The sequence below is a fragment of the Camelus ferus genome, chromosome 19 (assembly GCF_009834535.1).
Source record: "Camelus ferus isolate YT-003-E chromosome 19, BCGSAC_Cfer_1.0, whole genome shotgun sequence".
Lineage (NCBI taxonomy): Eukaryota > Metazoa > Chordata > Mammalia > Artiodactyla > Camelidae > Camelus > Camelus ferus.
The window spans coordinates 10,887,673-10,904,918 of NC_045714.1; the positions used below are offsets into that span (position 1 = coordinate 10,887,673).

Sequence of the window (17,246 nt, forward strand, 5' to 3'; positions counted from 1 at the left end):
GACCCTGACCTTCAAACGGCCGGGTGACCTTCGAGGGGCAAAGGAGTCTGTAATTGCTTATTAAAGACCCCTGAGGGCTCCTGGGGACGTGCATCTTAAACATTACTTCAACCAGCTTTCCTGATTTTTGCCTTTTCCAACTACCCATTAAGGGAATTAAAATTCCTCGGTATTTTTCTTTAAATATTCAATCACCTCACTTTTGCTACTTAGCCTAGGCCTAATACTCATGAAATCAACGGTGCACTTGCTCTGTTCTTCCTAACTTACATTGAACATACATGAGCCTAAAAACATGGCTATTACATTTGAAATGCCCGTCCACATGCAATCTGAAATCCTCCTGTTGGCTCCCAGCTGGCTTTGGGTCTGTCCATTTTTCTGACCTTACAAGGTAAAGTGGTTATGACCCAAGTGCATCAGGGGGTTCCAGATCCAGCGCAGCCAATTATCATCGTGTGCCTTTGGGCAAACGATTCTTGTCCTCTGAGCCTCGGTTTGCCCATCTGAAAAACAGGTCTAGTAACCGAAGCTCCTGCAAAGCTGCGTGCAGCACGGTGCCCAGCGTTCAGCAAACCACTATACTGAGCTATGTGTGCCACACACAGCCTCAAAAGTCAGAACACTTACTAACACCCCCATTTTACAGATGAAGAGCTGAGGCCTGGGGGCCAGAAAGCTGGTAAGTGATTCTGAACTGGCACCCTGACTGAGGCCACTTTGCGGGTATCCTTTTCTTCTTCAGGGAATGCTCAAGTCCAAGTGTCAGGGACTCCGTCTGCTGCTCCACAGCCCCCAGTGAGGCACACCCCACGCCCAGCATGCATGGCTCCATGCCGAGGGCCAGGCCGTCCGTCAGCTGGCAGGAACTCAGCCTCGGTGCTCTCCGCCTCTGAGTAACCACCTCCCCGAGACATGATTCATACCTGTCTGGGGTCACCCACATCCTCGTTCCCTGCAAAGGAATGCAGGCCAGGTGAGGCGGGCAGGCGGGCTGGCATCGGTTGGTGGCTGGCGGAGCCGTGCCAGGCGGCGGCAGAGGTGCAGTCTGCTCTATCTCCAAAGCCTCTGCCGCCACCCTGAGTCCCCCTGACTAGGCTGGACAGACGCCCAGGTTCTGAGGGCCCGTTTATGGGACCCAGGTTCAGGTTATAAAAGCTCTTCCCCATGGAGGCACCTGGAATTCCACCCTTAGATAGTCATTCCTCTGGATCCACATGGCCCTTTTGCTTTTGCCTTGTTTGAAACTGCAGCCCCATGGTTCAGTTCACACAATGGAATGCTACTCAGAAATAAAAAAGAATCACTACTGAGGCACACCACACGGATGCATCTCAAAGTCAGGAGGCTGAGCGAAAGAAGCCAAACAAAAAAGAGCGAACACAAGGTGCGAGTCCATTTATGCTAAGTTCCACACTCAGAAGATTTCATCTCTTGTGACTGAATCTGCAGCAACGGCCTTGAGGGGAAGGGGCAAGGGGACTTGTGGGGAGATGGAGGGTCCTTCCTCTCGATCTGGACAGTTGTCACAGACACAGACACTTGCCAAAACTCATCACCATGTACACGTACGTCTGCGCACTTCTGTCTGTAAGTTACACCTCGATAAACACATCGCAGCAGGGGAGACGCAGGTTCCAAGGGCAAGTTCAACAACTGAAGGGACGAGAAGGGACAGCTGGCGAGGTCTGACCCGGCCTGTGCCGCGTCTTCTTTCTTCTCAAAAGAGCCCTGGGGTTCGATTAAGCCCGTTTTACAGAGAAAAAAATTAAGAAGCGAGGAGAGGGGAAGAGGTGGTGGAGAGACTGGTGTGAGCAGGGCTCATCTGGGGCATCAGGGATGAGAGAATTTTGTGTCTGGAACATTCTGTCTTTGACTGCGAGCCCACCAGCGCCCTGTTCCCGTCTCTGTGTGACTCTCCCTTACACCCCTCTGTGCAAGATACCCCTTCAAGAAATGATGTGCCACCCCGGTGAAGCAGAAAGCCATGCGTAGGTGCCAGGAACGCAGGAGGCAAAGGGAGGGGGCGGCTTCAGCTTAAGGCCAGGTTCAAGGTCATGTTCAGCAGCCACGGGGGCAGCAGAAGACAAAGCCAGGACGCTGGGTACCCATCCTGATCCTGATGAAACCGTGTGCCCCTGCCGCTCCCTAAAATAGACACAGGAACACAGTAGCCTGGGTTATCACTCCGCCCACCAGACCCCAGGCCATCCCCCCAAAACCACAGCTGGCAGGAGGCCTCAGGGGTCCCTCGGCTGTTACCAGCACCTGGTCTGGAATGACAACAGGCGAGCCCTACGCTGAAAGTCGAGGCCGGCACCAGGGCTCACGGGCCCTGTGGTCCTGCTGCCCGACGCACAGAGATGTGCGCAAGTGTGGGCACCGGCCTGGCTCGCACGGGCCCCCACCAGCGCGGCTGTCCTGGCGATGATGGCGGTATTAGCAGCAGCCTCCAATTAGTGACAGAAAGCCTTCAGGCTGAAAACGGGCCCAGGTTTCCTCCCTTCTCTCACCGGACCTCGGTTTATCCACTGGCAAGCATGGGGCTGGGGCCAGCCCAGCGGGGCTTAACCCCAGCTGCACCCTGGAACCACCCGGGGAGTTTTAAGAAGCCTGCTGCCCGCCTCATCACCAGTAATCGGCCAGAGGTGCACCTGAGGGTCAGGGCTGCAGAGCCCAGGGGCCTCCACGCTCAGCCAGGACCCAGAAGGGCTGCGTTTAGAAGGCGGCCAGAGCCGGCCCTCAGTCCTCATGCTCCCTGGAATCTCTCCTCAGCCCTCCCTCTCGGGAGGCACCCCCCCTCAGGGAGCCCAGGCCCTGTCCAGCATCCCCCAGGGCACCACGACTCCTTTCTCCCTTCAGCTGCAACCTGACACGGGACAGACTCCTGAGGCCCAGGGTCACCGCCGGTGACCGTTCCAAGAAGGGGAGTGCGTAGAGGAGGGGCGGCAGGACATGGCCCAGCTGCCAGAGCCCGAGGGCAAAGGCAGAGAAGCCCGAAATCAGCCACACCTGAGACACACGTGGCAGGCGGCTCTGAAGCTGTTGGGGGGCAGTGGGCGGGGCAGAGGGTTCGGAGCCCTGCAGCCCAAGTTCAAATCCTGCTCTGCTCCGGCTGGGTGGCCTCGGCACCCTGGCACGCGCCTTAGCTCTGCCTCCTAGGAAAGCCTCTGTGACTGTCAGTAGGCATGGCTGGGGTCCGAAAGGCCCCAGTGCCACTATGGCAATCAAGAAAATGGTCAAAGTTGCTGGACGCCCAGTGCTGGTGTCCTGAATACTGACTGCCCCCCAGCCCCTCTCCTTTCTTGCTATTCTTCCTGAACCCCACCCCCACTCACCTGAGTCTATGCCAGGAAACTGTCCAGAGCTCACTCTCACTAGAGTGTAAAAGAATGCCACAACATGCACTCAAGGTGAAAATGGAGACTTCTGTGGCATTTGAGTTGGTGTCCCCAATTTTAAAGGAAGACAAGTGAAGGACTGTTGGAGGCTGAGAGTAACATGGGTAGGCATCTGACTCTAGGTCTCACTGCAAGCAAGCCCAGAGGATTGAGAGGGACCCAGGCCTGATAGCTAAGGCAGGGGCTGGGTCACTCCAAGGTGGTGGCACAGCCTTAGGAGTCACAATAGGTACTGTCCCTAACTTGTCAGGCAGCCCAAGGGCCTCCACGTGACATGACAAGCAGACGGGGAGTCCTGGCCACATGCAGGAGCAATTCCTCCCCTTCCAGGGGTTCTGTGGCCCTCACCACTCTCCCAGCTGGTCATCTCTCTGCACAGACAAGTCCTGGCTTTCCTTGTGAAGATCCTCTACATCACAGGGATCTCACCACTCGAGTCCACTCTGAACCCTGACTGGGACTGAACGTGGGAGCACTGCCTCAGGGAGAACCTGAGCCCAGCAGGAGTGGATGCTGGGATCGATTAGCAATGTCTGCCATGGGCAGGAAGGGGAGCCCTGGATTGCATGCCACACAGGCATCCCTGATTCACACCTTGAGAGTCACAGTAAGTACCAGCTAGATTCTCCTCTAACTCAAGAGTTACAGGAACTGGGGATTCACAAACACCCGAGCCAAGACCTCAGTCAGTGACACGCAGGACAGGATACAGTGGAGCAAGTCACACGGACAGAGAATCAGGCAGAGGAAGAGACTTCAGTGGAGACGTGGCCACAGGAAGATTCCTCAATTTACCATAAGCAACTCTTGGATTACGCACTTGCAGGCGGGCCTAGATTTACGTGGACGATTGGAAGCTGGACTCAAAATTACATCTCTGGGCCATGTAGCAGGTAACTCTTATTACCCTCTAGATGGGAGGACGGTGACGATTTTATTTACAATTTTATTTAGGGCCAAATGTAATTAATAAAATTTGACAAAATTAGCAGCTCCACATGCGAGCCCACACACTCTACAGATTAACGCAAAGACTTGACCAGTGCAAACACTAGTACTGTCACGATTTGAAAAGTGAGGGGATGGGAGTGGCCCCGACCCTTCAGCCTGGATCTTTAAACTGTCCCAGGGTGGACCTGGGGGATAAACTTTTTAAAAAGGCTGCACCCCCTGCCTTGGTGGCTTTTGGCTTGAAAGTCTGCTCCAGGTTTACGGGAGGTGTCTCCGCATGTCAACCTGCTCAGAGATCGGGACCAACAGACACGAGAGAGAGACACCGGAGACAGGAGTGCATTCAGTTCTGATCTCTCAGGACCACCAACAGCAGCGAGTGGAGGGCTGTTCAGAGGGCTGGCTGGTGCCGACGTAATCAACACCCTTTCCACCATCCCATACATCCGCCTCTTTCTCCCCCACCATAAACAGATTCGGGTAAACCCTCTCCCCCATGGCCATGACCCCATCGGCTGCTCAGCTCAGCCCCGTGTGAATCATCCTGGCTCACCGCAACCGCGTTCTGAAACGACTGAATGATAACGGAGCACAGACACCAATAAATGAATCATGCCTTCCACAAGACCAAACCTTTGGCTTTCACAGACACCAATTACAAAGCCGAGAGAAAAGAACAAAGAAATTACTCAGGGTGTTTGCGCAAAGTTGATTCATAGGTTTACAGAATTATTACCGACTAAATTGTTTTCAGGAAGGCAATCGGACCTGTGACCAGTTACAGCACCTCGGCCTGCCGACTTGGGAATTTGCAAAACGGGGTAGGGGCAGGCGCCCAATTCTTGCAGGGCTGAAAGGATCCCCCCCCCCTTCACTTTCTGTTTTCTTCTGGAGGGTTATTTAAGACCTTAAGGAAGTTCTTAGAAAGTGCAGCCACATGAGTGATATAAAGTAAGCATGTATGTACTCAGTTTTACTAAACATCTTGGTATTAAGTTTTTTCCCTTAAGTGTAGCAGCCACAAAAGACCATACAGATTCTCCCTCCTGTGATTGGGGTTTCAAAACACATCCCTACAACGACCAAACTCTCATGCCATCTCTCAACTGACATCCACTGGAGGTCAGATCAAAGCTATCTTACCTGCTATGAAACTGAGGCTGAAGAAGAAATAGTGTTTGCCGTGGCCACGTGCAAATTCTGAGCCTCCCCCATGGAAGTGTGGCCTCCGGGATGAATCACCCCACACGGCTTGGGCTGAAGCTTGCTGGTCAGGCGTTTGAGCCTTATAGGGCAGCTTCAGCAGAGTCTGAAAGCATCCCGGTCAGGGATGCCCGACCCTGGTGAGCAAACAGAAGTGAGCTTACGCCTGGTTCACTCCCAGGCAGCAGCCTCGCCTACCAGCAGCTGCCTGGACCGCCATGGGCAAAGCAAGGCAAGGCGGGTGGTGGGGCCATCTTACAGAATCGACTCCAGGTGGGCAGTTGGCGACCAGGTACCCGAGACCACCGGGGCTGAAAAGACCTCTTTTGGGCAGGGGCAGTTTGCTTTGCCCAAAATGTGCAGGGAAACTGGCTCAGCTTCCCACTTCTCTTGCTTCTGAGGACAGAGCCTGGGAACCCTGACCTCACCTCCCTAGAGGAGCCCAGAGCAAAGCCGGGGGAGGCGCCGGCTCAGTCCCAGCACACCTGCGAGAGGTGGGGTCTCCGCCGTGGCCTCCAGATCAAGGACCTCAGAGAAGTCTCCCAGCCTTGGGTGGAACGTTCACATCTTAAAATACTCTGCATTTTCCGTATTATAAAATACATACGTATACTTTTAATACCACACAATCTGTGGTATTATATACTAAAGCACGTACTTCTGTGTACTTAAACACTGCCACCTAAACAGATCCATGGCTGGATTTGACATTTTTGCTCCCACCCGCAAAGCCAGGAATGGAAACATCACTGTCTGCAGACCTTAAGGACCAACAGAGCCTCTCCCATCCCAAAGCCTGGTGTGACCTGCAGTGACTCCCCAGCAGTGATGATAAAGGGTGACAGGCAGATGACCAGCAGCTCCCAGCACCTCACTGCAAGCTCCCAGCAGCCACGGGGAAACCAAGGAACACCATAAATCCACTTTTCCACCAACTGTTTCGTTGGTTACTGAGCATCTACTCTGTGCCAAGATCATGCAATGGCTGTATCAGTCCTAAGTCGGACCCGGCACAGCCACCCTCCCCCCGCCAGCCACCACCAAAGCCCATAACAGGGACAAAGGATTCAGGACCATTTCTCCACACTTCCAGGGCAAGTCTGTGTCCTGAACCCATGTAACTGCTCCGTGGTTTCAGCTGTACCTGTGCAGCCCCGGGGAGCCCGGCGCCGGCGCCCTGGCAGGCATTTCTAGAGGACAGTGGAACTTCCCGAGCTGGCTCCCAGGGACCAGAAGCAAACTCGGTCCAACTTTCAGATCCCACAGCCACTGGGATTTTACACTTGTCACCAAATAATTCAAACTCTCTTTTCTGCCAGGAGAGCTGTTTCCCAAACCCACTGATACAACAATAAATGACTGGAGTTAAAATCCATCTGAAGGGAAGAATTAAACTCCATGTTCCCTGACACTCTGACATCCTAACAGGTTTACTGCAGAGGCTCCAAGTCTAAGCTCAGCGACCCACCCCTTCTTTCTCCTGCTCCCACCCCAATGGAAAACAAACTCACAGTAGACTTTTCGGGAAGACCAAGAGGATTTGATCGCCACCTGGTACCTCGGAAGGTGAGTTGCAGTAGCTGCCTGACTCCTTCCAGAGTGTGGGTCTCAGATGCCAGCTCCACTGGGGGTGATGAACAGACAGGTGAAAAATCCTCCAAGTTGGAAGCAAGTGTGTGCAGGAGAGAATCGCCCTGGAAATCCTCCTTCTGGGGGCAGGCCCTGGTGACACATTTTTGTCATTTTGATGCTCTGAGGAGCACTAAGGTGACACTGAGGCACCCGACCTCCCTGAATGACTGCAGCAGAGGCAGGGGGCGTGTCTGCATCGGGTTTCTGCACCTAGACCCCTCTGCACCCCAGGATGGTTCTGACGTTTCCAGAAGAGAAGGCGGGAAGGGGGCTGAGGCACAGCCTCCTGCCCAAAACAGCGGGGATGTGTTTGGAGCAATCAAAATAATGCTTTGTGCTATTGCTGGGTAACTGTCTTGACAACCGATGAAGCGGGTGTCAATCTCCCCTGTTTTCAGAAGAGCAAGTGGAGGCTCAGGAGGGATTCCCAAAAAGGATGGTTTTCCAAGTCTGCATCCTGACCACGTCCTGTCCCGCCGGGGACCTTCTAGGAGCCTGCCCACTTCCTTGCTCCTCACACGCAAAGTACCAACCAGGCTCGGGGGATGCGATGAACAAAACGGACATAGTCCCCAACCTCTCGGCGTCGGGAGACCAGAGGGAGGAGAGATGACACATCTAATTGCACACTATTCAATACCACGTGACAGGTCTGGCAGGAGAGATCCACGGGGTGCTCCTGGGGCCCAAACAGGATGACTGGCCTGGGAGCCTGGGTGGGGGGCGTCCCCAAAAGAGGCTTTGAGGTTGCCCCAGTTTTGGTTTCCTCTCAGCCCCACTCCCTGACACAAACTCATCTTCCTGTCGGTGCTGTAGAGTGCCAACTCTCAGGGGGCAGGGCTTATCTGCGTGCTGTGCCCCGGAGCAGTGCCCTCAACAGCACAGTTGGTGAGTGATGAAGTTGCTGAATTACCAGGTACCTAAAGGATGCTCTCTGTCCCCTGTAAAGACTAGACTGTCATCATCGCACCCTGGTGAGAAGATGGGCAGGACACAGACCCCAGATGGTCTGGAAATCATGGGAAAGTTAACAGATAGGGTCCCTCCAGGAACAGCCCTGGACCACTTACCAAGCTCCTTCTGCAACATCTGACGGTGGTGATTTGGGAATACAGAAAGGAGCTGGAGACAGAGACAGCCTGACAAGGGTCATGTGTTTGGGGGAGATCTTGCCAATGAAAGACAGCCAGTATGCTGTCCGAGGGGAAGGACCTGACTGTGCGCTCTGAGATTTATTAGCGTTCTTCCCTAACGAATAGGGGTCGGTGTGGTGTCACAGGGAAGAAATCCTGGGCACGTGGGCTGTGGGGTCAGGGAGCTGAGGTCTGAAACCCATCAAAGCATCAGTTCCTGACTGTGTTACCTGGAGCAAGTGTCTTACCCTCTCTGATCCCGTTTTTGCATTTGCAAATCGCTGACAGCATTAGCTCTCGCAACAGAGTTGTTTTGAAGACTAAGAAAATGCGTCACTAGTACCTGGCACATAATAAGCTCTCCATATCCAACTAGGAAAGGGAATGGAAACAAAAATCCATCAGTCACCCTGGAAACAGAAGACAGAAGCTGTTCTGTGTCTCTTGGAAAGCCTAGGGATGCCCCAAACCTTTCCAGGCCCACTCCAGAGCATGCAAGCCCCCGCCTCTACTGGCAAGCAATCTGGGACCTTTCCCAGCTTGGTGACAGACACCTCTGCCCATGCCTGACAAGGCTGTGCCAAGACCCTCAGGTTGGGCTCTGTAGTGTCACCCAAAGGAAAGTGAGGGGTGCAGCCCATGTGGGGAGGGGGAAGGGCAGAAGCGAAGGCACAGGTGCTCGGGGAAGTGAAATCCACTTGGGAAAAACAAAGGTCCAGGTCTTCTTCTGATGGTTCACCTTCCCACCCTCACCCCCAGTTTCCCTCCCCAGCACCATACACCCACTTATTCAACAGTGAAATTAAGTTTCAAAATTGGAGCCTCAAACCATTCAGAGTTTCTGGGCTTTGTGCTCGCGACAGTCTTAGGAACGGACTCAGTGGGGTCTGTGGTGTCAGGGTGGTGCTGTCTTCCCAGCCTACATTTTGTACCTCACCCCCCACCTCCACCCCACCCACCCTCTGTCCTCCAAAGCGGCGGTGAATTATGGGAACCCAGTGGGATCCCAAAAGAGATGCCTGAGGCTTCGTGGGCAAAGGGCAGATGTGCTGGGGGTTTGCCAGCCAGGCACAAGGAAACTCACACAAATATTCAATTACCTCCACTTTCAAGGTCATGGTCCCTACATGGGCCTGTCCATGCCAACATTCCCAGCCGGTGCTGGCACCCTACCTGAGTGGGGAAACCTTCTTCCGAAGGCCTACTCAACAGGTGATGTGCCCAAGTGTGACCACAAGGGGACAGGAGAAGTGGGTCGTTGGCCCAAGTCCATCCCACTGTCACCACTGAACCCCAGGAACACAGAGCTGGGCAGACAGCAGGCCACACTCCCCAAGAATAGTCTTTGAATCCTCACAACACCCCAGCACACAGGGGCTGTTGTCACCCAGCCTTACAGATGCACCAAGTGACAGCAAGAGGTGACAGAGACAGCGGGTTCTGGAGTAGGGCTGAGCCTCCATCCTTCTAGCTCAGGGTCACACTCTTAACACACTGCAGCCCCCAGGAGGGAGAGGGTCTGCGAGCAGGTGAGGAAAAAAGGAACTGCCAGTACTGAACATCTCGGAGCTTTACAACAAAATCAAGCAGTGGTCCCTTTAGGCAGGACTCACGCACCCCTGGTCTCTGCAGCCCCCTCCAGAGAACGCTATTTACCACTCTGAATGTGGCATCCCCCAAAGGGGAGGGGGCACGCAGCACACACGGCACCCACTCCCACCCCTAACCTTGCATGTGTGCACACAACACCTTTCAAAAAGCACAGAACGGGGGGTGGAGGGTACAGCTCAGTGGCAGAGCACTTGCTTAGCATGCATGAAGTCCTGGGTTCAATCCCCAGTAACCTCCATTAAAAAACAAATAAACCCAATTACCTCCCCCACAAAAAACAAACAAACAAAAACCCAAAACAAAAAAAGCAGAGAACGGGTCCTCAGCTTTGCTCTCCTCTCCAGCACGTGCGCCAAATAAGAGCCCAAGGCTGGCAGGAGGGCAGAGTCTCTAAGATTCAATGTGTAAGAGCTGCTTCTCTTCGGGCAGGATGCCAAGCTGCCTGCAAACTTACCTCCAGATGATAACACCTGAAGGGAAAGGGCCACACGGTCCCTCTGGTCTGGGCCGACCCCCAGTGCCCTCCTCTCCAACATTTTCTTAGGTTTTAACAGTTGACAAAGCCATAAATATTTAAAAACCTGGCCCTAGGCTAGACAAGACAGGTGGGGCAGGTGCGCAGAGGCAGGTATCTGCAGCCACTCTGGGGTTACTAGGGGTCAAGTGCCTCTTGCAGTCCTGAAAATAAGCAGCCCCCGGGTCCCCTCCCACCCCGCCCTCCCCGCCCACCTCCCCTCCCAGGCAGCTCGCACACAGCTCCATTTCGTTCTCTTTCGAAGGGAAGGTGCATAGATTCGCACAACTTGGAGGGGGAGAAAGTCTACGTGTGTGCAGTTTTCCTTTTTATTTTTCTTACGTGCCCAGGAGAAGCTGTAACCATTCCCAACCCAAAGAGAAGCTTGCAGCAAAGGCAGAAGTAGCAGCTGAGTGTGTGTGCCCGTGTACATGTTTGTATGCGGATGGGTGTGTGTGCACATGCATGTGTGTGTCTGTAGATGAGTGTGTGCACAAGAGCAATCAGTTACTCCGTGTCTCAAGTCTTGACAAACACTAAGCTCACCCCTGACCCCGGGTCGCGCTGGGCGGGGTAGCTGGCTTAACCCAGACCTCCTGGGAAGCGGTGGCGAACTGCCTGACCTGAGATCCAGTCCAAACTCGGCCTCTGACTGCACCTTAACCTAAAACCCAGACAGTCAAAATACATGTAGGTTAAAGGCCCAGCTGAGAGGGCCCACGGGGGGCGGGGCGCGGTGCCGGCTGGACATCGGGGTTGAAGCCGAAACCTGAAATACCAGCCCTTACGGCGGCCCGAGCCGTTCCTCCTAGTAGGCACCAGACCGAGATGAAAAGCAGACGTTTCGTCAAGAGGGAGCCCCAGTCCGTCCTGCAGGGCACACAGCAGGCGCTCAATAAAGGCTAAGCAGAGGAGTGGCAGGTGCCAACTCGAGCCTTCAGAGGGGCTGATTTCCGAAGGGAACTGAGGACCGTCTTCTGGCAACTCAGATCTGCCCTCCCACCTCCCCTGGAAAAACCAGTAACTGATTAAAACAGTGGTTCCCAGCCAGGGTCAATGTGCCCCTCAGGAGGCATCTGGCAACGTCTGGAGACATTCCTGGTTGTTACAGCTTGGTGAGGAGAGTAGGATTCTATTCTTACTGACATCTAGATGGGAGAGGCCAGGGATGCTGTGAAACACCCAACACACAAGACAACCTCCCCCTCCCCCAACAAGAAATGATCTGGCCCAGACGTCCGGGTGCCGAGGCTGAGAGGCCGTGAATTCGAGTTTTACACACGAGGCGCACACGTGCCCAACAAACCACCAGAAAACTGGGTGTCCTTGTAGGTTCTGAAAGCCGAGTCTCCAGTGTTGGGGAATATTTGTTTGGAATCGGTCAGAGAAGAGGAATCAGAGGCTCAGTGACTCCAGTTGTGTTAAAAAAAAAACAAAACAAAAACAAAAACAAAACCATCACTGTAGATACTGCCCACAGAGGCGTACGGCGCGGCCAGGGCAGGGGACGCCTCCCAGGTCCCTCCAGACATGCAGCCAAGAGGGCCAATGGCTGTCTGGCCCCACAGTTCAGTCTGTCCAGAAAGCACAGTTAGCATCTATTTGCCCCCAAAAGTCTCAAGCAGAAGCTGGAGGAGAAAGACGGGGAGTAATTTCTAAGAGATGCCGCAGGACTGAAAAGAAGTCAAAGACTGCCAGCAAGAAGACAGGTGCCAGGAGGAATCCTTTCCTCAAAAGTCTCTGTACTGAGCTCCCTGGCTGTCATCTCCAGCGGTCTGTCACTTGACCTGGCTGCTTTCAATCCCAAGACCCCTGGCTCTTCTATAGAATGGCGTATTTTTCTGTGGGGTGTGCTCTGAGAAGAGTGATTTCCCATCAGACAGCAGCCCTTGCCTCTGGACTCAGAAAGGATGGGGCCCCTAGTGGGTCTTGGCAGTATCTCGTCAAAGTCAAGACCATCCCAGATATCAGAGCCAGGCCCTACCCTCCCAGGTGCAGAAAGGCTAATTTCCTTCAGCCCCCAGGTTCAAGGTGGACGTCCTCTGGGGCCTCCATTTCAAATTCAAGATGTGTGTGTTCCATGAGCAATAACCCTGGGTCTGGGTCTAGCACGGGTTGGGGACCAGGGGGCAAAGGTTTCCATCACCACTTCACCTCAGCTATAAAATAAAGGCATGAACCCTGGGCTGGCCAAGGCTCCACTCAGGTCTGAAGTTTGGGGCCACTGGAGACCACACCACAGACTCTGGAGGCATGGGGAGCCATTTCTGGCACGGAATCCTCCAGCCAGACTTAGGAGGCACAGGTCCCATCTTGAAAGATGGTAGAGTTTTTTTTGTTTTTATTTCCACCATCATGGTCTCATTTTTCAGATGAGGAAACTGAGGGCCAGGGGACCTAAGGGACCTACCAAGGGCAATCTCTCCTTTTCTAGAGAGAAGCCATCTGAACAACACCCTGAAGCCCAGCTCCAAATCCAACTTTAAAGTTCTACTTGAACCCCCAACTCAGATCATGGGACATGCACAGTGGTCACTATCCATTTCTTTCCTTCCTTCAATTTTTCCTTCCCTCCTGCTTCTTCTTTGTCTTCTTCTTCTTCTTTTTTTGTAAAATAAAGAAACCCCAGGCCTTTAAGGCTTCCTCATCGGACCATTTCCGGGAAATCTGATTAGCACTTGCAATAGCAGTTACATTATACCTGCCTTTTAAAGACCGCTTCCCTCTCTGCCCTGGGCTTTCTTCCAGGAAGTTAGGGCCGTGTGTAAAAGATACACTGAGCATGGTGACTAATGGGCCACCTCGGGGCCAGCTGGTGCAGGCCAGGGTTCCAGGCGCTAACCTCAAAGGACCCACTCAGATGCCGCCGTCTGTGGGAAACACTATGGTCGCAGGCAACAGACTTAACCGCACCTTGGTGTCAGCCAAAATACAGTCAGGGCTGATCAGCCCAAGAAGGCACAGAAATGAGAATGAATTTTTTTTTAAAGTCCTGAACACGAAGGAAGAAGAGCAGAATGCCAGACCATGCCCAGCCCTTGTAATGGGCAAGCTCCACACACGGACTCGGGACCCCCCCAGGTGGGCAGCCTTACAGGAGCCGACAAATAAGGCACCCAGGGTCCTTGAGCACCAGGGAGACTCTCCAAACATGTGCGAACATATTTTAATAATATCCTCATGCATTTCATTAGCCTTCCGAGTTCACAAAGGGCCTTTGGGAAGCAATCTGGTTTAATACAACTCAGTTCCACAAATGCTGGCTCTGGGCAGGTTCTGCTGGCATCTCACTGGCCAGGCGAGGGGCAGCTGGTGGTGGTGGGGTGGGCAGAGGTGAACAAGGCTTTCAATTCCAGGACTGGAGGGAGTGGGGACCGGCAGATGGAAGGACCCACCACCGAAGCCAGCCAGCCTGCCCCGGCAGGGCCGGTCATGAGTTATTTTTACTTCTTGTGCCTCACTGTACAGGCTCAGGGGCTGAAAACTGTGGCAGCCGCCTGCGGAAACTGGCTTATGAGTCACCCGGTGACTGCCCTCGCTTGGTGGCGGCTGCCTCTGGACTCCTGGTCCCAGCTGGAAGAAGGCTGGCCCTTGCAGGGACCCAGAGTGCTTAGGGGTGAGGATGGGGAAACTGAAGCTCAGAGAGGCAAGAGGTCCCCAAAAGGATGGGCTGGGGGGAACGGGGTATAGGCTAGAAGGAAGTCCCCAGGGGGCAGCAGTCAATTCCCCACCAGACCCAATGGCCACCTGGGTGGGCTATACATGATGGAAGTCGAGGTTTGTCTCAACTTCTCCGTGCACAGGGCGAGTCAGCACCAAGCTTCAAACACTCCCCTACCCACCCTGGGTCTACCTCCCCCTTTCAGAGCAAGGCAGTCCCAAATACAGACAGCCCCAAACTTTGACTCATTTGTAACCACCGTCCCAGCCAGACTGAGCCAAGCTGTCCAGACAGAGGCTATTTATAGGTGCGTCGGGGACACAGACACTCACACAATGACACACACTCAGGATCCACGTTCGGCCAGACCCACCAGCGCTGAGCCCTGGATTCAGACACCTGGACACAAACGGTCCCCAGACCCCCAGAGAGATGCACAGTCAAGAGAGGCACCCAGACCCGGACACAGAGAGACACAGAGACCCAAGAAAGCTCGGGGACACACACTCCGGGGGGCAGACTTCAAGCCAGACACACAGACACAAGGAGAGGAACGCGGAGACCCAGACAGAGACATACAGACACGCACACTCCACAGACGCACGGAAATTCACTCACAGACTGAAACCCACAGCGCCACGCACACTCCAGACACACACCCGGAGCCCCAGACACCGCGCAGGCCAGACAGTGTCTCACACGCCCGACACCCTCCCCCTGCCCCCAAGCCAAAGTTGATAAAGAGCCGGCCTAATTGCTCCATCGCGACTGCCCCTTAGGGAAATAAAATGGAAACTTCACGGATCCACCCGCCCCAGTCCTCCCGCGCCCGTCGCCCCGTCGCCCTCCGCGTCGCTCGGCCCCGGGTCCGAGTCCCGGCGGGCGGGGCGCGGGCAGCGGGGGCCGTGCCAGGCTCGCAGCGCCGCGGGACAAAGCCGGGCCGGCCGCCAGCTGCCGCGAGCCGGGAGGGCGCGCCCGGGGCGCGGCGGGCGCAGCCGGGGCGCAGGGCGCACGGCCGAGGGGGCGCGCACGGCCCGGGTCCCAGCCCGCAGTTGCGTCTCCACTCGCGGTCCGAGCCCGACGGGGCCTCCCGGGAGGGGGGCGCGGGGTCACTCACTGATCTCCATGCTCTGGAACAAAGAGCGTTTGCAGTTGCACGTGCAGGAGACATTGGGCTGCCCGGCGGCGGCGGCGGCGGTGCTGTTGACCCCCATCAAGCGGTGCATGGACGGCGCGGCGGCGCGGCGCGGGGCGCAGAGGGCTCGGGGGCGGCCGGGGGGGGCTCCGGCCGGCGCCCGGCGCTCGGGCCCCGCATGCAGGAGGAGCGGGGCGGGGAAGGCGCGCCCCGGCTCGCCGGGCTCAGGGCGCCGCCAAGTTCCCGGGGCGCCGCGGGACTCAGTGCTCGGGGCCGCGCTCCCCTGCGCCCCCCGGCTGCCCCTCCGCAGCCCCGGGGGCGTCGGCAGTGTCTGCGGGTGGCGTCCGGGAAATGGGCTGGCAGCCGGGGCGCGCGCTGCCGCCGGGGCTGAGCCTCTGCTGCTGGCTTCCCCCAGCCGAGCGCCTCCGCCGCCGCCGCCGCCTCCTCCTCCTCATTCAAGTCCAAGGAGATCGGGTTTCGCTCCGAGACCGCGGTCGGAGGCAGGCAGACGGTCTGACGTCAGCGCTAGACGGGGCTGCCGGTTCCCACCGCGCGGGGGCCGGGGAGGGGGCGCGCGCTGCGCCAATCCCCGCCGAGGTTCCCCCGCACCCCCTCCCCGGACCGCGGGGCGGGGTGACGGGGAAGGGGGCGGGCTCTTAAAGGGCCAGAGGAAGGCAGCCCGCGTAGACCCGGGACCCGCGCGGCTGAAGAAGGGCGCAGCGTCCCCTCCCCTACGGGGGTCGGTTTGGAAGCTGTGCCTAGTATCGACGAGGCCCAGGGGAGCTGGAATGGGTCCTGGCCGCACCCCGCGCGTTGCGGGTACGTCCCCCCCCAAACCTGGCCCCGAGGGTCCTTGACCTGGGTTTGGGGGAAGCTCGTCCTTACCCCCACCCCCAACAAAGGAGCACGAGGTCCCCGGGACTCGGGGCAGGGGAAATTAGTGAAGAGGGGAGTCCTCCAGATCACCCATTACCTGATTTCGCAGGAAACTCCCCAACTCCAGATCTTTAGCCCCGAGAGGCCCCAAGTCCACTGCGCCCCCCCGCGCACTTTAACCCGACCTAGAGGAGATCGACTGGGGAAAACTGGGACTCCCGTAGACACGCCCCGGACAGCTCCGAGAGACGCCCGGGAGCCCTTGTCATGTAAATACGTGTCGGGGACAAGCAACGTCCCAGCCGGCGGGGCCCGGGGCAAATCCACACCCCATGTCTGCAGCCCTAGGGGCCACCAGCTGTGGGGAGCGCGGCTCCGGAGTTCTGAAGATGGGGGAGGAAGTGCGGGGGTGGACTTTTATTTCAAGTTTTAATTACACAAGTGCTACAAGAACACATTCTCCTGGAATTAAAAAGATATTAAAATATTACGTAAGAGGCCCCCCTCCCTGGTACATCTCTATCCTCTCAGCAATTCGATGTGTTCCAGACCCTGCCCTAAATTTCTATTTATTTAACAAGCACGCACTTACCGCGTGCCAGCAACTTACCAAACACGAACACAATCTGACACCTCCTCTGAGAGGCAGGAATATTATTATCCCCATTTTACAGACACTGAAACGGGGCTGGGAGGTCTCTTGCTTAGGGTCACAGGATGGAGTCTGAGCTGAACCCAGGTCCTTGGGGTTTTCTACCCCCCCCCCATATATTTGTAATTCTTTAAATACCCACATATCCCTGTAATGCCTGGAGTTTTAGTAATGAGTAGAGACTACTTTTGCATTCAGAGGAGACAAAAGGGTTTAAAAGTTATTGGTATTTCCTTTTATAGATTGGAACCTGAGCAAAATTTTGCAGAACTCAGAGAAAGCCAGCCCAGGAAGTGGTGAGTCCGCTTCCTGAACCTGGCACAGTGATGCCTCTTGCTGTCTTAGGAGGGGGGGTCAGAAACTTTTCCTGGAGGGTTCAAGCTCAGGGGTGATTGACTGGTGAAGGAGCCAAGGCGCCTCTAAACACAGAGGGAGGTTCAAAGGCACTGACCATCATTTGCTTGGAAAGAGAACCTC

The 17,246-nt window shown here is 55.6% G+C and overlaps 1 protein-coding gene across 2 annotated transcripts in view; it reads right to left on the minus strand.

The window, feature by feature from the left end:
* Nucleotides 1–16,340, minus strand: part of PMEPA1 (prostate transmembrane protein, androgen induced 1) — a 56,050-nt gene extending 39,710 nt beyond the window's left edge. Inside the window, exon 1 of one of the 2 annotated variants that reach the window (XM_006186130.3) lies at nt 16,215–16,340. Coding sequence is in view for 1 of the 2 variants with exons in the window: in XM_032461432.1 (XP_032317323.1) it covers nt 15,224–15,332 (109 nt within the window). In the remaining variant the exon portion in view is untranslated. Of the gene's footprint in view, nt 1–15,223; nt 15,731–16,214 lie in introns of those variants that run through there. The other variant, XM_032461432.1, reaches the window with a different exon arrangement.
* Nucleotides 16,341–17,246: the final 906 nt, after the last annotated feature.